The sequence below is a fragment of the Strigops habroptila genome, chromosome 3 (assembly GCF_004027225.2).
Source record: "Strigops habroptila isolate Jane chromosome 3, bStrHab1.2.pri, whole genome shotgun sequence".
Classification (NCBI taxonomy): domain Eukaryota; kingdom Metazoa; phylum Chordata; class Aves; order Psittaciformes; family Psittacidae; genus Strigops; species Strigops habroptila.
Genome location: NC_044279.2, coordinates 65,591,811 through 65,612,122, shown reverse-complemented (window position 1 = coordinate 65,612,122; position 20,312 = coordinate 65,591,811). Strand labels below are relative to the sequence as shown.

Below are 20,312 nucleotides of genomic sequence, written 5' to 3'. Positions count from 1 at the left end.
AAGGATTTCCCCCTTTCTCTCTCCCCTCCTCCCTCCCACCCCCATAAATTTATTACCTAGTTTTAAACTAACCTGGAGAAAGAGCCTTCATGTTGATTTCACATCCTTCTTGTGTGAATCTTGGACTGTAACCTTCCCAAGCTTGAATACAAATATCAAAACCACTTACAAGCTTGAGGTGGGAGATCTGTGTTTCCTCATAGGTAGCACAGCTGTTTGTCAGTGAGCAGTAACAACTTGGGGACTAGCAATACCGGGTGTTTTGGGGAAATGTATTTTAGTGGTGAAGATAACTGCTGTGTGTTACTCCACAGGGAAGGTATGAGATCTGTTTGGTTTGTTCCAAGTTGTATTTCTCAGGACTGAGGCTAACAAGAAATTTCTATGTTTCTGAAGTGAGGTGACAATGTAGCAAGCTTGGCTTCCAGATTGGAGTTGGTAGCTGAGGTGAGTGCTAGGTACATGCGTGAGAGTATAAACCAGTTGTGGAGGCAGGACTTTAATTAGTTATTCTTTTCCCCTTCAGGAGGGAAACTGTGGCAGTGTGATCTGGTATTTGATAAGGGTGGTTTTTTGGGTGGGTGTTTTTCTGCTGTGTGGGATTGATTTTTGTTTTTCCTCCCAGGTTTGTTGTGTTTGTTTCAGGTGGGTGTTGTTTTGGAGGGGTGGTGTGGATTTTCTTTTTTTCTTTTTTTCTCTTACTGTTCTGACTTTGGCAGTGAAAATCAATGACATCAAATTGCTGTGTGACAGTTTATTTGTGGAACAAAGCAAAATCATAGTGGTTAACAGATCTTACCTAATTTGTATGTAAGAACCAAAATTGGGACACACAGAGTGTCTTGATTTCCTTGAGTCTCTGGAAAAGGGCGAGTCATTCCATTGAAATTTGGAATTCCAGAATAGCTGTAACATAAACCAGGCTGGGTCAAACTAGAAATCTCTCTGGCTCAGGATCCTGTGTTCGTTGTGGAGCTGCTGCTTAAGCTTCTGCCCCATGAGACTCTCTGTCCACCCTCGTGTGTGTAACCCAAGTAGGCTGCATAATATCCACCCAGAATGCCTCCAGGCTGTGAAACATCCTTGTGCTCCACTTGCTTAGTTTTCTTGCCCTGGTGTCTCACCCATGCACAAAGTGACAAGACCTCCTGCCTGAAGCAGAGGGACCAAGAAGCTCTGGGCTAGCTTGTGCTCAGCAGGTTTTGTGTTTCACTGGGTTAAGTTGATGGGTAGCATGAGAGTTGTGCTATGGGTTCGTGATGTGGTTCACTTGATGTGTGACCTGCCACATGATGAAATCCTGATGTGTGTCTGCCAAATGTGCCAGGTTGCAGCACATCTTACTGAGGCTTTGGCTGTGCTTTGTCCCTAACCTTTCTGTTTATACCCTTTGAGCCTGAAGCCTGGCCAAGTTGCAGGACCACCTACTGGTCCTAGCCAAGCTGGCTGTTCAGGGGAGTAGGAAGAAACTTGGCAAATGAGATTCTGGCAACTATAGAGTTTTTCTGTTCCCATGTCCTTTTATGTGGGTCGCTGGCTACAGCATTTCAGAGTAGTGTCTGCTGGCTTCTTGGATGCCTTTGGGGAGTTATTGGGATTGTTAGGGTGCTTTGTGTGGTGTCTCTGGGAAATTTGCAGCCCTCATCCTTTCTTCTGTGGGTTTTTTAATTTTGTCTCATAGTCATTTGACTTCTTCCCTGTTTTGTCTTCATGCATTAGGCCCTTTGCTGTCCTTCCTCAGAGAGGACTAAGGTTTTAGTAAGGATGCCTATCCCCTAAGGAAGAAAATAGCTTCTAAGCATAAATATCCAAGCAATATACGGCAGATATGCATCGGTATCTAGAAGCTTCTAGAGCTAGAGGTGGCTTCATGTGCTTAACACCCGTTGATGGATTTATCCTGTGTGTTTGTCCAGTTTCCCTGTGAATCCTCATCCAGTGGCAAGGAGTTCCAAGCTTTACCAATTTCCTGTGTCACAAACAACTTATTTTTGTGTATGTATTTTGTGTTGCCGTCTGACTCTGTGGCTTTACCTTGGCTGACAGGTAGTGCTTGGTATTTCCACTTTTTCTCATTGTTTTGCATGGTGCTGCAGGCACAAAGATTGGGAAATCTTGTGCTCTGTTGAAATCTTATTGCAATCTTGACCGGTCAGCTCTGGTTATAAATAAAACTTTTTTTTGCTATTGCAAAGCAAATAACTTCTCAATTTAGCAAATGTGTATAATATGATGTAAAACTGGTGAACTATTAACTAGCTGCTACTACTAACATGGTAAAAATAGATACCAGATTTTGTATTTCATAAATGCAAGGCATGTGTCACTTTGTTCTCTTGTTTCCTTAGCTACAGCTGCTTGCTTGCCTACATCGGTCAGGGATTGCCTGGTTATCTGGACAGGTCAGTTGTCCTTCAAGACTTCTGCTCTCTTGTAACAATAAATTAGCTACACTGATTATTAACTCATTAGGACTTACAAATCTCTCAGTGTCTACTTTTTTCATGCATGCCACAACTGTGCTGCTGGCACTGGAGGAACCTTTCATAATAGTATACCTGGGGGTATTAGAAGTGGATAAGGCAGTGCTTATGCTCTGTTTACATCTGACCCCTGTATAGAGTTCTCGGCTAGGTTTCCAAGTACATCTTTGGCATACAGATTAGTGGTTGGCTCCTATGTGTAGCACTCGGTTTCAACCAAGAAGCTTGGCCTGCATTTTTTTCAGTCCTGATGATAGCTTCAGCCTGTGCATATGAGATGAATCTGAAGAGATGTTACCTCTCAGTCACAGCCACGGACATGGTAGTTAGTCTGTGCATCAAAATTACACTAGATAGCATATTTTTCTTACAGAGAACAAACTTATGCTAGAATGAGATCCCTTATTTGCTAACTCCATTGACAGTAGGTGTTGTGTCAGCGCAAGGTATCTTTTCTTTTTTCCAAAATAGTTTATCTGAATAGTAGAAACTTGTATTAGCACCCCTTACAGATGCAGTTGGGCTAGGGTAAGAGTACCTTCAGTGAGTATTTGAAAACCAGGACAAATAGTTTGCTGACCCAGTTCTTGCTCTCTGTTAGTGTTCCTCCTGTCTGGGCCCTTGTTGAGGAAATCAACCCAAATTCCTACCCTTCCTACTCTTCAGACTGTGGATACTTACCAACTTGCCCATATTTCCTTCCTGTTCTTAGGGTTCCTTAAAGAAATTGAGTGTCTTCTGTAATATCTAGAACTTCTTTCTGCAAACAGAAAGTGCACACAGTAACTGCTTAGCTTACTGGTTTGTTTTTTGTGTTTATGTGTTCATACATACATGTATGAAAGACCCTTTGATACAAACCAACATTGACTGGGTCACCCTGGCACGAAGAGTTCCCTCTGAAGAATGTGTTACAAGTTCAGACTGCCCACGTAGTTGCTTTTCCTGGGACTGTTTCACACATTACAGGAAAATTACAATATAATAGTAATGTTTTAAAGACTAACAATGTTCTTCAGGGTTACGAAATGAGAGAAGGAATGAAGGACTCCATCCATGTTGTTACATTCTTGTTTATGGGGAAAGAGGAAGCTTCCCTTGCGCATGTGTCTGTGTCTATAAAAACGAAAGACAAAGATTTATTGTTGGTATAATGGAAATCTTAACAGTCTGATTTAAGAATCATTATTCTGGACAAATTAAAGTTCTTAAAAGGAAAATCAAGAATATTGCAGCTGGAGTACTTAGAGGGAAAATGTTGCTGAATGCAGCTGAAATTGTAACACATGCACTTTTTGGTTTCTGTCCTTTTCCTTGGAGTTACTTCCACCCGTTGTCCAGGCAAGTTTGTGCCCTATTTCTTATCCCACGCCTGTACTCCTCTGCACCGCATCCTGTTTCTTCGCTTCTCAGGGCCTCTGTTGTCATACTAGGCCAGCATTTCTCAACATCATTGTAAATACCACTCTCTGTGGAGGATAACTGGAGGTAATATCACACCATGGTAAACAAAAGTAAAATAAATTAGCCATAGACATCTAGACAAGTAGAGAAGCTGCTGTCACAGCTAAGCTGAGTAAAACGCAGGTCAAGAAAGGTTTGGACAGAGCCAGCCTGACAAGCCTCAGTCTTTGAGGTCTTGCAGCTCAATACGGAGCTTATGGCCTGCTGCTAGCACTGGTAGTGCTGTATTTACAGGGCTCCGTGGTTCTGGTTTCCCCTGGTTCCATGTCCACAAATCCCACCTATCACTCACAAGTCCAGGAAGGGTGTTACAAACCTCCTTGTGATTCCAGGTTCCCGAGCAGGAGCACATAAAGGATCTTGGAGGCATCCTCTCTTTTCTGCCATCTTATGCCTTGTGGTGACCTGTGTAGGTCTGAGGGTAGCCAGTAGAGCTTTGTTGTGAAATATAGCCATTGTACTTAGTGCAAGTGCTTCACACAATAGTCTTGTGTTTTCTTTTATGGATTTTATAATTATGGTAAATACTGTATTCTGTCTATGATAAAGGCAGCCTGGATGTCTAACTCCAACTTCTTCTGGTTTATGTGAAATTATGGTTTTATTCCTGTGTTGTAAGTTTAGGTTATATATGAGGAAGAAGTTCTTTACTGTGAGGGTGGTGATGCACTGGAACAGGTTGCCCAAGGAAGTTGTGAATGCTCCATTCCTGGCAGGGTTCAAGGGCAGGTTGGACAGAGTCTTGAGTGACATGGTCTAGTGGGAGGTGTCCCTGCCCATGGCAGGGGGGTTGGAACTAGATGATCTTAAGGTCCTTTCCAACCCTGACTATTACTCTATGATTTTTATAAGGGTAAATATTGTGTCTATTTCCTTTGAAGAATTTTTTGCTTGGTCTCCTGTTGTCAATATCTCTTCTGTTGCAAGTTATCTAGGTGGTTTGATGTAACAAAATAATCTTTATTTTCCTTTAATGGTGTTGACTGCCATTCATCCAATGTTACAGCCAGTCCTTGTTTTACTAAACAAGCAGTGTAGCTCTGGGTGGATTGCAATTACATGCTACAAAGAAGGGACAGTGTATTTTTCACTGAAAGTATATAGACGTGAAGCACTTCTCATTGCCACAGCTTATTTACAGCATTTTTTAGGGTTTGGGGTTATTTTTGGAGTTGGAAGAGACAAAGATTCTTCCCTCCCCTCCCAGTGGCCATCTGAATGCGTCAATAAGTGATACTAAGTAACGGAAAATACCTAATGTGTATATTCCCAAAATGCTTCCTGGTTACGTGAAAATTAACTTGGAGCATGTTTATGGTCTTAAACTGTTTCAAACTTAATATTTTTACTAGCATAGCTACTGATTAGACTGCAGGCTGCAGCTATACTAGCAAAAACCTCTGCAGGGAACACAGTTATACTAGCAGAAAGTGTTATGTCAAGATGTTAAAACAAAAAACAACAAAATGTCTTTGTGTGCAAATGTCTTGGTTTAGGTCTAGGTCCTGTGTGTAGCTAAATCCCTACTTAAAGGGCTTGCATGTAGATGGGTAGTAAGTTTGGCTCTTCAAACTTTAGCAGTAACATCAGAGTATCATAAGTAGGCTGTGGGTGTTTTGCCATAGCTCCTTAGTTATAGTACAGTAGAAAGTAAAAGATTAACTTACATCAGTGATATATTGTGATATCAGTGTTCTTGTCTCAGAATTTGAGATTATTTCAAACAATATTACCAAGAAAGAAATGTTTATCTGAAAGAGTAGCATTAAATGCTAGAGGAGACTAAAAGTTCACTTCAGCTTATTTCATAACTCTCAACAACGATTATCTTTTAGAAAACAAATTATTCTCTGGCTATTGCATTAAGGAAGCGAAGATTTGTAATTAATAATAATTTTACCTGGTCTTATCTAGAACTTCAGCCATTTGACTAAATCTCTTTCTGATTGACATAAGTTGGGTGCAGTCTAGTTAGAGTAGATCTGCCTCTCCTGCTTAAGTTTTGGTTAAGAAAGAGTCTGAAAAAGATGCTGCGCTGCTCTTTGGATCTTAGACTGATATGATGCTGTGGGTGTCAGTGTTATTCCTACAGCGTTCTTATGATACTTCTGCTACAGAAAAATAACAAATTTTTAGAGCTGTCTGACTTGTGGCAAAACAACATTATAGTTTTTGAGGAGAGGAATATGTGCTGTTTTCCACTGAAGAAATGCTGTTGTTGGGCGTAAGTAAAGGAGTAAGTTTTCTTTGTCCTTATTTTTTACATATACAGGAATGCAAACATATTTTGTAGACCAAATCTTTCAGCCACAAATTAAAACACTGATGAGCAAGCTCATAGCCTCATGAATAAAGCTTATCAGCAAAACTAAACAGCAGATGCTTCCAAAAACTGTGAAGATTGTGATGGTCAGCTTTTTTCAACCAAGCTTCTGAGATCCCAACCACTGTATTAAAATTACTAATCTTGGTGAGGTGTTTGGTTTGCTATGCTAGGTCATAATAAGCCGGTCAACAGGTCGTAATAAAGGCCATGGTATGTGACAATTAAAGGCTTGAGCCAAGAAATAACTGTCAGTCCTTAACAGGTTAGGAAAATACTGCCCATAAAATACAGAAAGAATCAAAATTTTTAGGTGTGTGGTCATGCCCTTTCTGTCATGTTGTCTCTGATAGTGAACTGAGCCATGAGAAGTGGGGCTGTTTGAAGCCCACCCAGGGAAGAGTGGGGCTGCCTTGTCTTCATGACAGCCAGCCCTTGAATCTGCACAGCGATGACACCTAAATGAAGACATGTCCAAGCAAGCCAATTAGAAGCACTGAAGGCAACTGTCTTACTGCTTTCCTGCTTTAAGTTTGCAGCCTGAAATGCGTTTATTCCTCTTTGATTTTAAAAGCAGGGTGGTAGCATTTGTTTTGTACTGTTGCTCTAGGCCTTGGAGCGTATTCTTGAATTATAAAAGGTCTCAATTCAGTTTCTAGGAATGTTCAAACTTATACTTTCTTGGGGGAGAGTGTTGTACCTGCCAGAGTAGAGGAATGTTTGCTCTCTTCATTGCTGCTGTTGATTTTGCTGCCATTTACATTCTCATGCAATAAGATCCTCTGTGTAGAGGGGTTAAACGAATATAACTTCAGTTTAGTAGTCTAGCTGTGGATTTTAGTGCCTGCTCCAAAGATGGTTTCTTCATCTTTACTCAACAGTTCTGTGAAGTGGATGTCCTTGAGGCAGTAGTTAAAAGGATGTATTAAGAGTTTTCACTTAAGAGGAAAGTAACGTCTCACTTCTGTCTTTCACTTTTAGACGGTCTGTGATTCAAAGTGTTACTAACAAAACCCAAGTGTGTCTTTTTGTTGTTGGCAAGTGTGAAGTAAGTTGGTGTGAGTTACTAACATGCCATAGAAATAAAATCATAAATGGGCACAACGGTGGAATGTTTCTCACTTGGAGAAACCGAGCCATGTAATGAAAATGAACCAAAAGCAAGCGTTCCAGGTCTGGGCTGTAGATTCTTGTGGAATGTGGTGTGAAAAGAACTTGAACTTCTCTTTTTACTGCTTTTGAGACAATTCTCTTGGTTTTATTTATTGAAGAGTAGCACTAATTTACAGCAGTCATCCAGTCTGTAACAACTGGACATTGTGCACTGGGGGTGGGCCAACCTCTGATGTAAAGCTTAACCCAGTTACAAAACTGGGGTCCAATTTGCAGTACAAATTGGACAAATGTTGTAACAATGTAATGGGATCCTCTGAAATGGAAGCATTGCGTTAACGTAGGCAGGCTGCTAGCTTGTTCCCTTTCTTTGGATCCAAATGCATCAGAATGTGCTTGATTGTTTGCCTCTGCAGCCTGCTGTGAAATAGCTTAGGCTGAAGTGTCCAGTGACAGTTTACAAGTTACAAAGACAGCTTTTTGGCCACTGACCCTCTGCAGGAGCCTAATCTTTGTTTTGTAGATGTCTCTTTATCTAGGGAAATTACATCTAAGAGAAGAGGTGCTGGATTGCTTCCTCATTGTTCCTCATTGTTAAAGATGACCTCCAAAGAATTTTTACAGCCCTATTCATACTTTTCCTTTAGGGTACATTGAGAAAGCAAGGTTTTCAGTGACTTCCCCCCCCCCCCCCTTCCCCCTTTCATACATACCCTCATTTGCTTTGGTTTTGACACTGGTTTGGGAGAATATTTGGAATATTGCTGTGGATGTTTAACTCTTTAATTGAAAAAGCTCAATTACTGAAAGACTTGGGGTGTGTGTGAGGATAAAAATCCTTTATTTAAAGTTATGCTGTTGGATCTTTCAATACTACTGTTAACATTTTAGCTATGGCCTTCTAATGTAGGGACAACTTGCACACCTACTTAAAATGTGTGGATTTCTTATCTCTTCTGCTTTGCTCTATGCATAATGAGAAAAGCAGACAACTAGTGGATACCTCATGTATCAGTTAATAAGTGACCCAGCTAGGCTACATGCAGGGGTGATGCGCAACAGCAGTCTTAACTCGTGACACAATGTTTGCTGTATGACTTCTTCCTGTTTTCCGTAGCCCGAACTGTATACACCTACCTTGTAATAATGCTGGTGCTTGCCTGATTTCCCTGGTAAATGGACCAGGTGCCACATAGGCAGAAAGTCAAGGACGACTGCCTCCCCCCTGGAGCACGAAACCCAACACCTTGCCAACAGCTCACTGTTGATGAACAAAATTGATCAGCAGCACTGCTGCTAGGGAGTAAGGGAACCAGATGGGTGATAGGATGATGCCAGTGTCATCTGAGAATAACTTAAGATTTTGTGTGATGTTGCTGAATACTGTTGGTAGGGAGGGACTATCTTTGACAGAACCTCCCTACCAGGAGACAGAAGTAGAACTACAGTGTGCCAAAACCTACATTTTGTTTAGCATACCTTATTTCAGTTGAGGTAGCCAGAATTAAGTATTTTACAGGAAAAAAAATCCCTTCCATCACCCCATATAAGGTGTGTTCTTATCACAAACAGTCTGCTCATGGGTTGCTCATGTTGTGTTTTGCCATTGTACCTGTGCTAACAGTTCTCAAAATGGAGTTGTGCCTGTTTTGTTTCTAATGCCTACTCTAAACAACTTTGGATTTGGTAAAGTTACTCAACATAAGTGGTTTACTGTTCAATTAACAGTGCCATTCTGCTGGCATGGATGTAGCTAACTAGCTAGTGATGCGGTTGTAGCTGTGATGATATGTAGACACAAGGCAAATTTATAGATTGAGATAGTATCTCTTACAAGAATTTTCAAGCACTCAAGCCCTTTGTTAAATATTAATGAATGTTCTGAGAAATGATGTAGCCTGAAATTGTCATGATGACTTCTTGTTCTTTTGATAACTAAACTTTGTTAGGGAGAATGAGCTAATCTTAGGAAGATCTGTCCGATGTGTATTCATTGCTTGTGCTAGTTTAATGGATGCTTTGAAGAGGATTAGAAAGGGAAGCGCATATGGTGGATGACATTATCTTCCTGATCAGGAAAGTTTCTATCAAAAAGACTGTTGAATAAGTGAGAGGGGAATGGAAGGGGATACAATTTTTATTCTTCTTCCAAATACCAGCTACAGACAGAGTGAAACACCTTTGAAGGGATCATTCTTGTGCTTATTATAGGAAGAATATGCTGAGAAGAGTTGAATGCTGGAGAGATTGCTTTGCTCTTAAGGGTAGTGAGAGGTAGTCTGACCATCCAGGACTCTCTTATCCTGAAAAGGGAGTAACAGATCTCTTAAATTTAACTACAAACACCTATCCTTAGTGTGGTTTCTTTCTTTTGCTACCATGTGGCATTGTTTAGCTTAGAAAACCAGTCGTGTCAGGTGAATTCTGAGAGGTTAGAAGGATCATATCACTTATCCTGAGGAGTATCCAGGAAGATTGTACAAAGAATAGTAGCATCATCTTGTGGTGCTTAAGTTTGTGTAACTACTCTGTCCTTGTCATCTTGAGGAGTGAAGCAGTGTCCTAAATATGCTGTAATTGTGGATGCTGACTCTTCTGATGTTGCACAATTGTTAAGTGCTGAACTAGTACTGCCTTCTGATTCTCTTTTCAGAAAGATTACAAGTGTCCGTCTGCAGCCTCAAACTGGTACTGACTCCCCTCACTGTGAGGTTGACTTCTGAACTGGGGTGGAGTGAGCATCTGGGGTGATCACCACCTAGGCTATTATAGGTTGTGTGGTGGCAGCAGCATATGAAGTCAACTAATGGAGTGCTACATTTTGTGTTTATAGGCTGTGTTTAGAACTATGATAGCATTAAACTGGTAAGTCCTTTCTAAAAGCTGATGTAGCCTTTAGAAGTTTTGTATTTAAAAAAATCCAACCAAACCAAACTCTGTAGATGCTTTTCTCAGCTGATTTTAAACATGGCAGGAACTCACTGATTGATCTACATGCTGATATTATGCTTATTATGTATGCAGTCATTAAGTAGATTTTCAGTTGTACATGGCAACTTCCTCTTTAAATGGAAGCTAGTTTTAATGAAAGCTTTCAGTGTGTTGCATGCTACAAAAAATGTTAAAGGACTTATGACATTTATAATCTCAGTGAAACACAAAACAATCTCTTCCAAGATCTCAAGTGTTCTATAGCTTTCAGTTTCTAGATTTTGTTTTTCCTAAACTGCCTATTCTTAGAGACCGAATGCCTCTTTGCTGCATTTCAACCATCATGACTTCTCATAGGAAAAGGTCATCGTAGTCATCCAAATCCTTCACTGAACTGTGGACTCATAGAAACTTTATAATAGAAATTAAAGACCATCTATGCCTTTCCTGTTCATAATCTCAGACTGCTGTTTTTAACTTGCGAACAAATAGTTCTGACTATTAGCACTTTTCTGTTAGCAACTCCATGTTGCAGTCAGGCATGTCTCTTTGGCTTTTGTGGTACATTTTTACATCTTTTTTTTTTTAAGGAATAAAATCCAGTAGTGAGGCTCTTGGACTATGTTTTGGCTTGCTTACCTTTGCATGCTCAGTAAGGGCAAGCATATTTAGCACTAAAAGGATCCTGCATGAAGGACAACGTGAAAACATCCTAGCTCATTGAGGAATTCCACTGTAATTTCAAGAAATGACAACTTCTATTTCTGCAGAGCTCTAAAGTTCAACTCGACTGCTGAATGCAAGTATCGCTCACTGGAGGTGAAATGCATCTTTTATTTTTAACCTTAGTGATTGCTTGGCAGCGAGTATAGTGAAGTAAATCTTCAAGGCCTGATTTTAGTGCCTGTCTCTTGGCACTCTTGTATTAGAAGAACTTTTCACAAGCATCTTGGCTAAATGTGGTTAAGCCTGTTATGTTGGTTGTTACATTGGCTCCCACCATGTCATAGAGGTGATGTAAGGACATGCTCTTAGGCAATACAGCAGGTAATGCAGCACACAGTGGCAATTCTATTGCTTAAAGCTGGTAGAAAGAAAAACTAGTAAAACTTGCTGGTTAAATGTCTAATGCAAAATGACCAATCTGTGAAACTAACTATTGCTCTTTCAACTAGCTACCTGTTTGAAATGTTGTGCGGAGTATCAGGTAGGGGGCGTGTGTGTGTAACTGTTGTTTACAAACAGCTACTCTGATTACTTGCATCTCTTTATTTTAGCTGTAGATTCAAATTGGTTCAGCTTACTGTATTGAATTTAGACTCTTATAAGTTGTCTTTTAAATTAAACATTCAGCTCCATTTCAAACTGCAGTTCTTATTGCATCGTTTTCTTTTTTCCCTAGATCAGTTTTGCCAAATGGCAATGTGATGATGTCTTCGTGCTTCTTGCATAAAAATAGAATTGTGAATTGGCTGCTTGAAATACGACAAAACCAGTCGAGATTTCAGTTGTTCTATGGCTTTCTAAATATTTGTCCTTGGTCTTAAAATCTACTTGTTCAACTTCTTCATTTGGCTTCCTGTGTAATGTTGTTAAGCCTTGGCTCGATTCTCATGGGGTGGTAGTCCTGTGGCTCTTGTGTTTACCAAGTAAACAGCTGTGGCTGTTTTAGATGTTACTTCCCAGATGGAGGTTACTGACCCTGTAGTGGAGTTAGCAGGAAAGTGGGCATACCATCTGCTTGGCTGTCATATTGTAAACTTACCTTCTTGGGTGATTAAAGCAGTGTGCCATACTGAACTCGGACAGCTGAGGTATCATTTAGTTATGCAAAGTCTGTTACCTGCTCATTAGCAGCTCTCTCCTCTGGGGATTGCCAGCCAGCTGAGGGGGTATAATATTACAAACTGCTGCAGCGAAATTAACTATAGCACATTTGTCAGCTGAGAATTATCTTGCAGTTATATGTAAATGAGATTAGTCCCTGAAAGGGAGTACATTATTTGTTGGCTTTTTTGAGGTGACATTTTATTACAAGACTGCCAATATCAATCCCCTATCTTACATTTTTAATTTTCTTTCCTACATTACGACAAAGTTCAGCATCTTTCATTGGGCACTAAAATTCCAATCTAATCATGCTCCCTGGCAAGTTAAAACTTGTTAGATTGGTTATCTTAATGTTATGTGTTAGTCACATCTAAGTGCTTAGATGGTACAGTAATAAGAATGACACCAAGTGATCAGTACAAAGCAAATAGATTCTCATTCAGAGTGATTCTGAAGCCTCAGCTGAATGCTAATTCATTCTGATAATTTCTGGCACTCTGACTGCAGTGCTCTGGCTGTTGTGCCTCCCAAGGCTACCAGTGTCAAATAGGTATCTCTCAACTGACTAATGAGGTGACCACCACACAGTGATGTACAAGATGAATAGGTAACCAATAATACTCTTGGATGAGGGCTCAGATTAACAGGTAATAAGGTAATTTTCTGCAAATCTAATTGAACTTTAGAATCTTGAGTTAAATTTACCCCACATCCTTGATGTTCTAAGTGCAAAATGTAGTTACTTTTCTGAGTAGAAAGCATAGGTTATGGTTTTTAATCTGTTTCTGGTTGCTGTCATGGAATGAATGGTGTTTACATCTGTCTGGTCTAATTCCTAACACAAGTAAGTATACAGACCCATTGCTAGCAGCAATTGTGAACATGTTCATTTAAGCAACAGAAACATAATCACTGTGTGTACTATTACCCTCGTTGCAGTCTGTCTGAAGTTAGTTGCTGCTTGATCTCTGCTTGCTTGCTATTACCCGAGCAGCTGTACTAGTACTTAGCGTTCTAGTTTTGGTGAAACTTAGCCCACATGATTGAGCTTGGATACGAGCTTCATACCCACAGGAAGCTTGTAACTATAGAGCTTAATTCGTACATAGAATCAACAGCCAAGTGTTTGCAGCTTTGTAAAAATAAAAATAATTTATAAAAACATCACTGTGCTTTTGTGAATTTACTGTTTTGTGGACCTCACTTTCTATTATCTTTCAAAGTTGTGTTTAACTTGTGTTAGCTTATGAAAGTATTAGTGATCACAAAATGGGAATCTATTGTCCAGCAGTTTAGAAGTCTCTATCACTGATCCTGTGAGAGTTTGTGTACATACAGAAATAGTTATCATAGCTGTTTGGGAGCTTTTAAGCATGCTTTTCTTTCAGCCAATTCTTATACTCTTCTTTTAAACTTCAGTTCAGTTATACAGACTGTTTGTTTTTCAGAGCCAGCACATAAACAGCCAAACTGAACCAAGAGGAAAGAGAATATTTGAGAAGGCTCCCAGCATCTCATGAATGAACTAACGGAACTCGATAATGCTGGTTCTCCAGAGCCAGGTCTACGGCTCAGAAAAGGACACATGTCTGGCACTGCAACAACAGAGGCAGCCTTTGAAGAGGACAGCTCTGAGCAGAGGCTGCTTTTAGTGGAGCCGCCGCCGCCTTCTGACCAGGAAAATGTAAGTTATAGGATTATCTGTTAGGCTTGCTAAGAAACATGAGTTTTGACATAAGTGCTTCAGTGCTTGAAATAAGTTCCAGAAATGTTAACTGTGAGCCTACAAACTCTTTAAGCCTGCTAAATAATTGTATTAAAAGCAGGAAGATGCCAGAAATATTCAGATGAATGTAAGGGAACTTGGGTGACAACACTGGGCATAAATGTGAGTTTACCAGCTTTATATATATTTTCTTTTTATTCCTTCCTCAAAGAAGTGGGACTCATACTGGTTTGTTCTCTACTGAGACACTGCTCATATGAAGAGATTTTTGTTCTGTAACCTTCAATTAATAATAAGTGAAAGGAGAAGATACATTGACTCTGGCTGAATGTAATCTGAACCTTGGCAATCATTTTGGAGATTAGGACAGAAACATCTGTTAGCGAGCATTCTTGTTGGAAGAATGGCCGTTCTGGATTAGACCAAACATCCAAAGTGCGTGATATCCTATCTCGGACAGTAGCCAGTAACTCTGGCTCGTAAGGACGAGTACGAGGGTGGGGAAGTATGTTGTGTTACTTCCCAAGGGTACTCTCCCAGCCTGTAGTAATTGGTGGCTCACAGATACTCGGAGCTGGTGGCAATGTGTTTGGATTTTTGGTGCATGAGCCTTTGTAAATTTTAGCAGCCACAGCATCCTGCGGAAAGGTGTTCCACAGCTTAATTAGGTGTTATACAAGGGTAATGGCCAGGAATTGGACAGAAGTACCTTCTGGTTAGAGAGTTTCGGAACTGTAATTAATGCTTCTCCCAGGATATATACAGATGGTTATCAGCACAGTTAAGTGGAAGAGGCATTCATCCTAAGCTCGCTATTAAATTTATCATGACTTAATGAGTTTACTGTATCAGCTCAGTTACAGAAACTGTGTAGTTTTAGCCAGCAGCAAAAACATGCTGATACTACTTAATGTAGCCTTCTATGCAGAAGAGTTGGGCTGTTGCTTTAATTGCATTTGCCAGAGATTCTGGGTATGTGCATGGACCACTATCATAGCTGACACAACCTGTATTAGATTGCCTTAACTTGATGAGTTTGAGCCTTATGGAATTCACTTGCAAGTGTCCTTTTAATGAGAATCAGAACAGGTATTTGTGGCTGATAAGCCAAGCCAGTGCACTCTGTTGTACACTGCTGAAACTTCTATAGGACGTTCTTAGTATCTTGATAACAGGAAATACGCAGTCTTTTTCTTTGCACTGTGTGAAAGGTTGTAATATATGTGTATAAGGTGCAAAGTCTTAGCAAATAGCAGAATTTGCTAAGGTTAGAAAAAAGATTGTACTAGCAGTTATTTTGAACATGCGTGTTTACCTGACAATGTGTTTGGGATCATCTTTTTTGAAGGCTACTTTCATTCTTGTCTCTGACTTTCCTGATTGAATAATGTGAGTTACCTGTTACCTGCAGGTGGAGTAGCCCAAAGTAAAAGCCCGTAATGATTATGATCTGTAAATCTTTCTGTGCATTTGCTTAGCTAAATAGAAATTACATGGATGAGTCAGTGTGTTTAATTTTAGAACTGTGGAAGTAAAATGGTTAAAGTACTCTCATTCTATCTTCTTTTTCAGGCATTCTTGGCATTTGTTAGCCTATTGGGGTGTCTTTGCGTTTGCTCTCATGCTTTCAACAGAAGTTTCTTTTGTTTTGGCTCACTACAAATATTTATCTTTCCTGTATTTGATGTCTTCTCTCTTTCCCAGTTCGCTAAATGCTGCCACAGAAATCTTTTTTTTGCCATTTGGGCCTTGCTGTTCTGTCTTGGACTGTATCACTTTCTCTGCCTTATATGGCTGTCTGCTTTTTTTACTTTCAGCCTAAACTTTATTCCTTTCCTCTGTGGTTTCTTGTTTTTAATACTGTCATATCTTTTAATTTTTTTTCATCTTAAAAGTTCATCCCAAAACACTCTGCTGTCAAAATTGCCAGTATTAGCTTGCCAAATGGCCTTTATTATATGAAATACTGCAGCGTTCTAAATAATCTGGAAAAAACATTATGTTATATATCATCCTTTGTCTTGTATAAGCCTCAGTGCAGCTGTTACTCCAATGCCAGCTAGAATTCACTTTTTTGCTCTACTGTACATTCTGGCTAAGCGTAACTGCCTCAGTAGGGATGAATTATTATTCAAAAGCATGGTTTTCCTTTGGTTTTGAAGATGCTCTTGTTTAGATCACTGTAATACAAAGTTATTGTTCTTCTGTGGATGGCAATAGTACTTGGGCGCACAAGCTAAACCTAGCCTTATAAAAGGACTTGAGTGGTGCCCATTGCATTAGTATTCCAGTAGCTAAATGTAACCACGTTGAAGCTGGTAGTAACAACTGGGGAATTTCCATGTTGGAGAAAGGAAAGTGGATGAGAGCTATAGAGCGTCTTGATGGTAGAACAACCGTGGTCATTTAACATGCTTTCAAATGCTTCTACTTAAGACAAGCTAAGCATACTGACTTTCTTGAATATCATAATATAGATACTTATGATAATTACGATACTTCTCCAAAATTTACTGGGCCTAAGACTTTTGAGGTATTAGTGTAAAAATGTGTGTGCTGCATTATCACAATACCTGTGATAATGCAGCATTGTTTACTTTTCCTGCTGCTTCTATATTTACATCATTGCAGCTCCTTTATATAAAATCTGCCCCAAACTTTCCTATAAAAATTCCTTTCCCTCTGCTACTTGTATATTCACTTTCTGCTCCACTCATAAGAGGAAGCAGTCAGAGCAATTAAGGGGTACTAGCTGCTTTTGATGAATTATTTTAATAGCCTTTTCTAAGGGGGTGTGTGGAAGCATATCATTGTATTGTTCAGAATAATTTTCCATCTCCCCCACAGCTTGCACTATTATCTATTTCTAATTTTGATGGGCCAAAATATTGGTCCTCCCTAGAAATAAAACTTCTTCATGGGGAAAAAAATGGAGGTGGGATTAAGAAATCAAGTTTAGTCCTAAAAGTATGGTTTTGTTTTGTTTCTGTTTTCCTGAGAGTTTTTTCTCTGGCACCAGTAACCTATTTGAGTGGTTGCATAGCTGTGGTCTAAAAATTACATGAAAGATGTTACTCTCTGTAAGTTGTGTCATTCACTGAATACATGTGGCAAAAGTTCATTAGCTGTATTGAGCATGGTTATCCACAATAATAGTAAAATAGCTGCATCCCTCTGCCAGTGCTGTTGATCTGTCAGTTCTGTAATGATGTTTATGAGAAGATATGGATCATATAAAATCAATACCCTTTTAACACCTGAACCTTAGTCTGTATTTTAACCCATGACTATGTTTTCTCCTAGAGTGTGTATATGTTCATAGATTATCCCCTCTTCCAAGTATCTGTTCCAAAGTATAGATACACATCTTGCTATCTTGTTTAAACATGCGTTCAGTATAACATCAGAGGAGTGATGCACTTCTGTGACTTTGAGGAATAGTGGCCATTTATCTGAATGTTTAAGATTTGGTGGTGAGAAAAGCATCAGGCAAGCTGCATAATTCATCTTGTTCTTCAGCAGTTTAAACTTGTTTTTCTTGCTCTAATTTACATGTGCTGTGCATATGCTGATAAGGCATTTTTTCAGCAGATGCTTCCCTCCTGTAGCATGCTGGATTGCATTGGTTTGCTTTGGGACAACATCCTTTCTGCTGTCCTAGAGTTTCTGTGTGTTAACTGCTGTTAATTCCAGTAGCGATAGTTCCTAAAGAAATCTCTCTTACTGTGGCTTTGGTAAGCTTACACGATCAAATGCTTGTTACTTCTTATAACCTGGTGAATGGGCTCTTTATGCAGCCCTAAAAACTCGTGCTTGACTTTTTCCTTTTATATTTTAACCTGTCAGTGACAGGAGGTAAACAAAAGAACCATTTTATTTGACTTTATTCCAGTTGTCAGGCTTTCCTGTTCCTGAATGATGAGTTCTCTCATGCAGTTGAGCTGCCTTGTGTAGTTGTCCTGTTTGGCACCAAAATGCACCATGAAGTGGAGACTTGTTGATATAAGGAGTTTGATAATCTACAGTAAGTGTTTGGGAGGAGGTGTGGGTAGCTCTCAAGCCGTCTGAATGGGCAGAAGAAAATTGAGCAAATACTCATCTGGATTGCTTCTCAGGAGGCATGGGTTTTGACTTCAAGTGGAACTTACTTGACCTCTGACAAATTTAATGATATACCTGCATGTAGCTACAAGAGCATAAATACTAAAGTCACTCAAAGGAGGGAGGTGGAAGGATGTAACGTTTTCAGGTGCAAAAGAGAAGTTCTAGAATAATTGAAGAAGAGCAAATAACTCGAGGCTTTTAACTTGGCACTTAGAACTTAACTGAGAGTCTTTTCTGTTCCAGAAATGTGTACGTATTATCTATAGAAATAGGTTTTGGTATTGACAGAAAGGGTGCATGTAGAGTCTTAGCTATTTGAGAGGGGAAGTGTTGATGCTCTACTGAGTTTGCTGCCTGCCAGCTGGTTTTGTAACCATTGCTTGCTGTGCTGCTTGTTGAAAACTAGGAGGGGGAGGGAGTGGTTTTGTTTATAATTCACTGGCACAACAGTTTCCCTGGACAAGGGTTAGATTCCACAGTTTTTGCCTTTGTTCTCCTGGAGATTGTATCTGCCTGATCTGGGCAGCAATGGGGGAGATGACTCCTTTCACAGTGATATAAGATAAAATAGTGGTGTACTGGTGGATTAACTTGCATCTTTCTCCAGCTGTTTTAGATTGATCGACTCTGCTCTTCTGTTAACTTCAGCAGTACACTTTCAGCCTCTTTTTGTTTATTTTTTGAACAGAGCATTTTTTTCCATAAGCCCAGTGTGCTTGTTTTCTTTCTCTGCTGTCAGGATCAACAATGACAGAGGAGCAGAAAATGGCACATGAGAATCTTCTGTAGTAGAAGCACTTTCTGCAGGCTTTCTCCCAAAGTGTACTGATGAGCACATAGGAGCGTTTGGGGTCTTTGCTCCTTGTCAAGTACTGGGCATTGACAGAAAATCGGTCGTCGCTACTGCTTAGAGATTCAACAAACCCTTTTCATCTGAAGCTATTTAATGAGGCAGCTAGTTCTAATAAGGATGTATTAGCAAGGTTGCCGAAGCCAAAAAATGACTTTGTCCCAGGACTATTTGCTAAACGAGTGTTAAATGCTAGTGCTTGTTTTTAATGAGTGCCAGCAAGCAATCACCCGTGACCAGTTGTATAAAACTGTTTCCAAGTGCTATATTAAATGGAGTGTAGCTTTTAGAAGAAGGTGACCTACAAAGGAAAAGAACTAAACTCCAGGAACCTTCAAGTACTTAACATTTTGACCAATAGGCTGAAAGGGTCTTTGGCACAGCACTAATGAAAGACTCTTTTTGGTCCTGTGACAGCAAAAACAGCTTTGCACACCCTGCTTAGAGGGTGAATGTAGTTACCCTTTTGGAAACTCTGATGTGTCTGTGTTTACAAGTCTGTCAGATTAAGAGAGAATGTAAACTCTAAATGACAAAGCTGTTATTTTAGAATAACTTTGTGCAGAAGTTAGGGGATGTCAGGGGACGTTTTAAGGTGCTGTGCTTTTCCAGTTAATTACTTACAATCCAAAGAACATAAGCTGATGAAATACTGAAAATGCGCAATGGGGTTTTAGGAGGAATGGCATGGCACGGCACTGCCTATCGCTGCTTTCCCCTAACAAAAGACCAGTTGATAAAAGGTCAGTTGGCAGAATGGGCACAGAGGAGTTGCTGAAAAAAAGCAATATGGCTTGCTGGAAAGGATGTTACAGGACTGCAATAAGAAAAATAGCAGTTTATAATATACTCTTGAATGTATCTTGTCCATTATGCTGAATACTCTCGAGTTACTGAATCTGACATGCTCCTCCAAGAAACATTAAATGACTTGAATGTTGTGTTAAACACTATTAATTATTCATCTGGTGAGATCAAGATAAGAGCAAAAAACTCCAAGTCATGTTTAGACTCCAGTTTAATATGGGGGTTAACAGTGGTGGTGTAGATGCAATGACATGTGTTTTGTAACTTGTATTTTAAGAGAATTGTGTATAAGTAGTAAGTCATATAATATCCCATGAATCAGTGTTAATCAAGATGTCTACTTTTTCTGAACTATCCTGCCTGTGTTACGGTGATGTGTTCTTATCAAGGCAGAGTTCCGTCAGGATACAGATCAAGAAGAGAGTGGGCGAGCATCTGTCAGCAGCTGAAGGAAGCAACAGGAACATTAGAACAGATTCAGACTGCATCACGCTTCGGAAATCCCTGTGGTGGTAGCTTCAGGGCACCAGTGACATCTTGATGGTGAATTGGCATCACAAACAGTTGAGCTTTGAGACATGGGACTTTAAGTCCAGAACTTAATACTACATAGGTATGTGCATGGTCAGTTTGGCCCTCAAGTAACTGAGTGGTGACTCTGTCCAAAAAGAAACCCTAACA

At 39.8% G+C, this 20,312-nt stretch overlaps 1 protein-coding gene across 2 annotated transcripts in view; it reads left to right on the top strand.

Moving 5' to 3' along the window:
- ADIPOR2 (adiponectin receptor 2) overlaps nt 1-20,312 on the top strand; it is a 45,406-nt gene that overhangs the window by 9,790 nt on the left and 15,304 nt on the right. The window contains exons 1-2 of one of the 2 annotated variants that reach the window (XM_030478605.1): nt 6,107-6,417; nt 13,593-13,828. In XM_030478605.1, the coding sequence (XP_030334465.1) occupies nt 13,661-13,828 (168 nt within the window). In that variant the 5' untranslated portion in view covers nt 6,107-6,417; nt 13,593-13,660. Of the gene's footprint in view, nt 1-6,106; nt 6,418-13,592; nt 13,829-20,312 lie in introns of those variants that run through there. The other variant, XM_030478604.1, reaches the window with a different exon arrangement.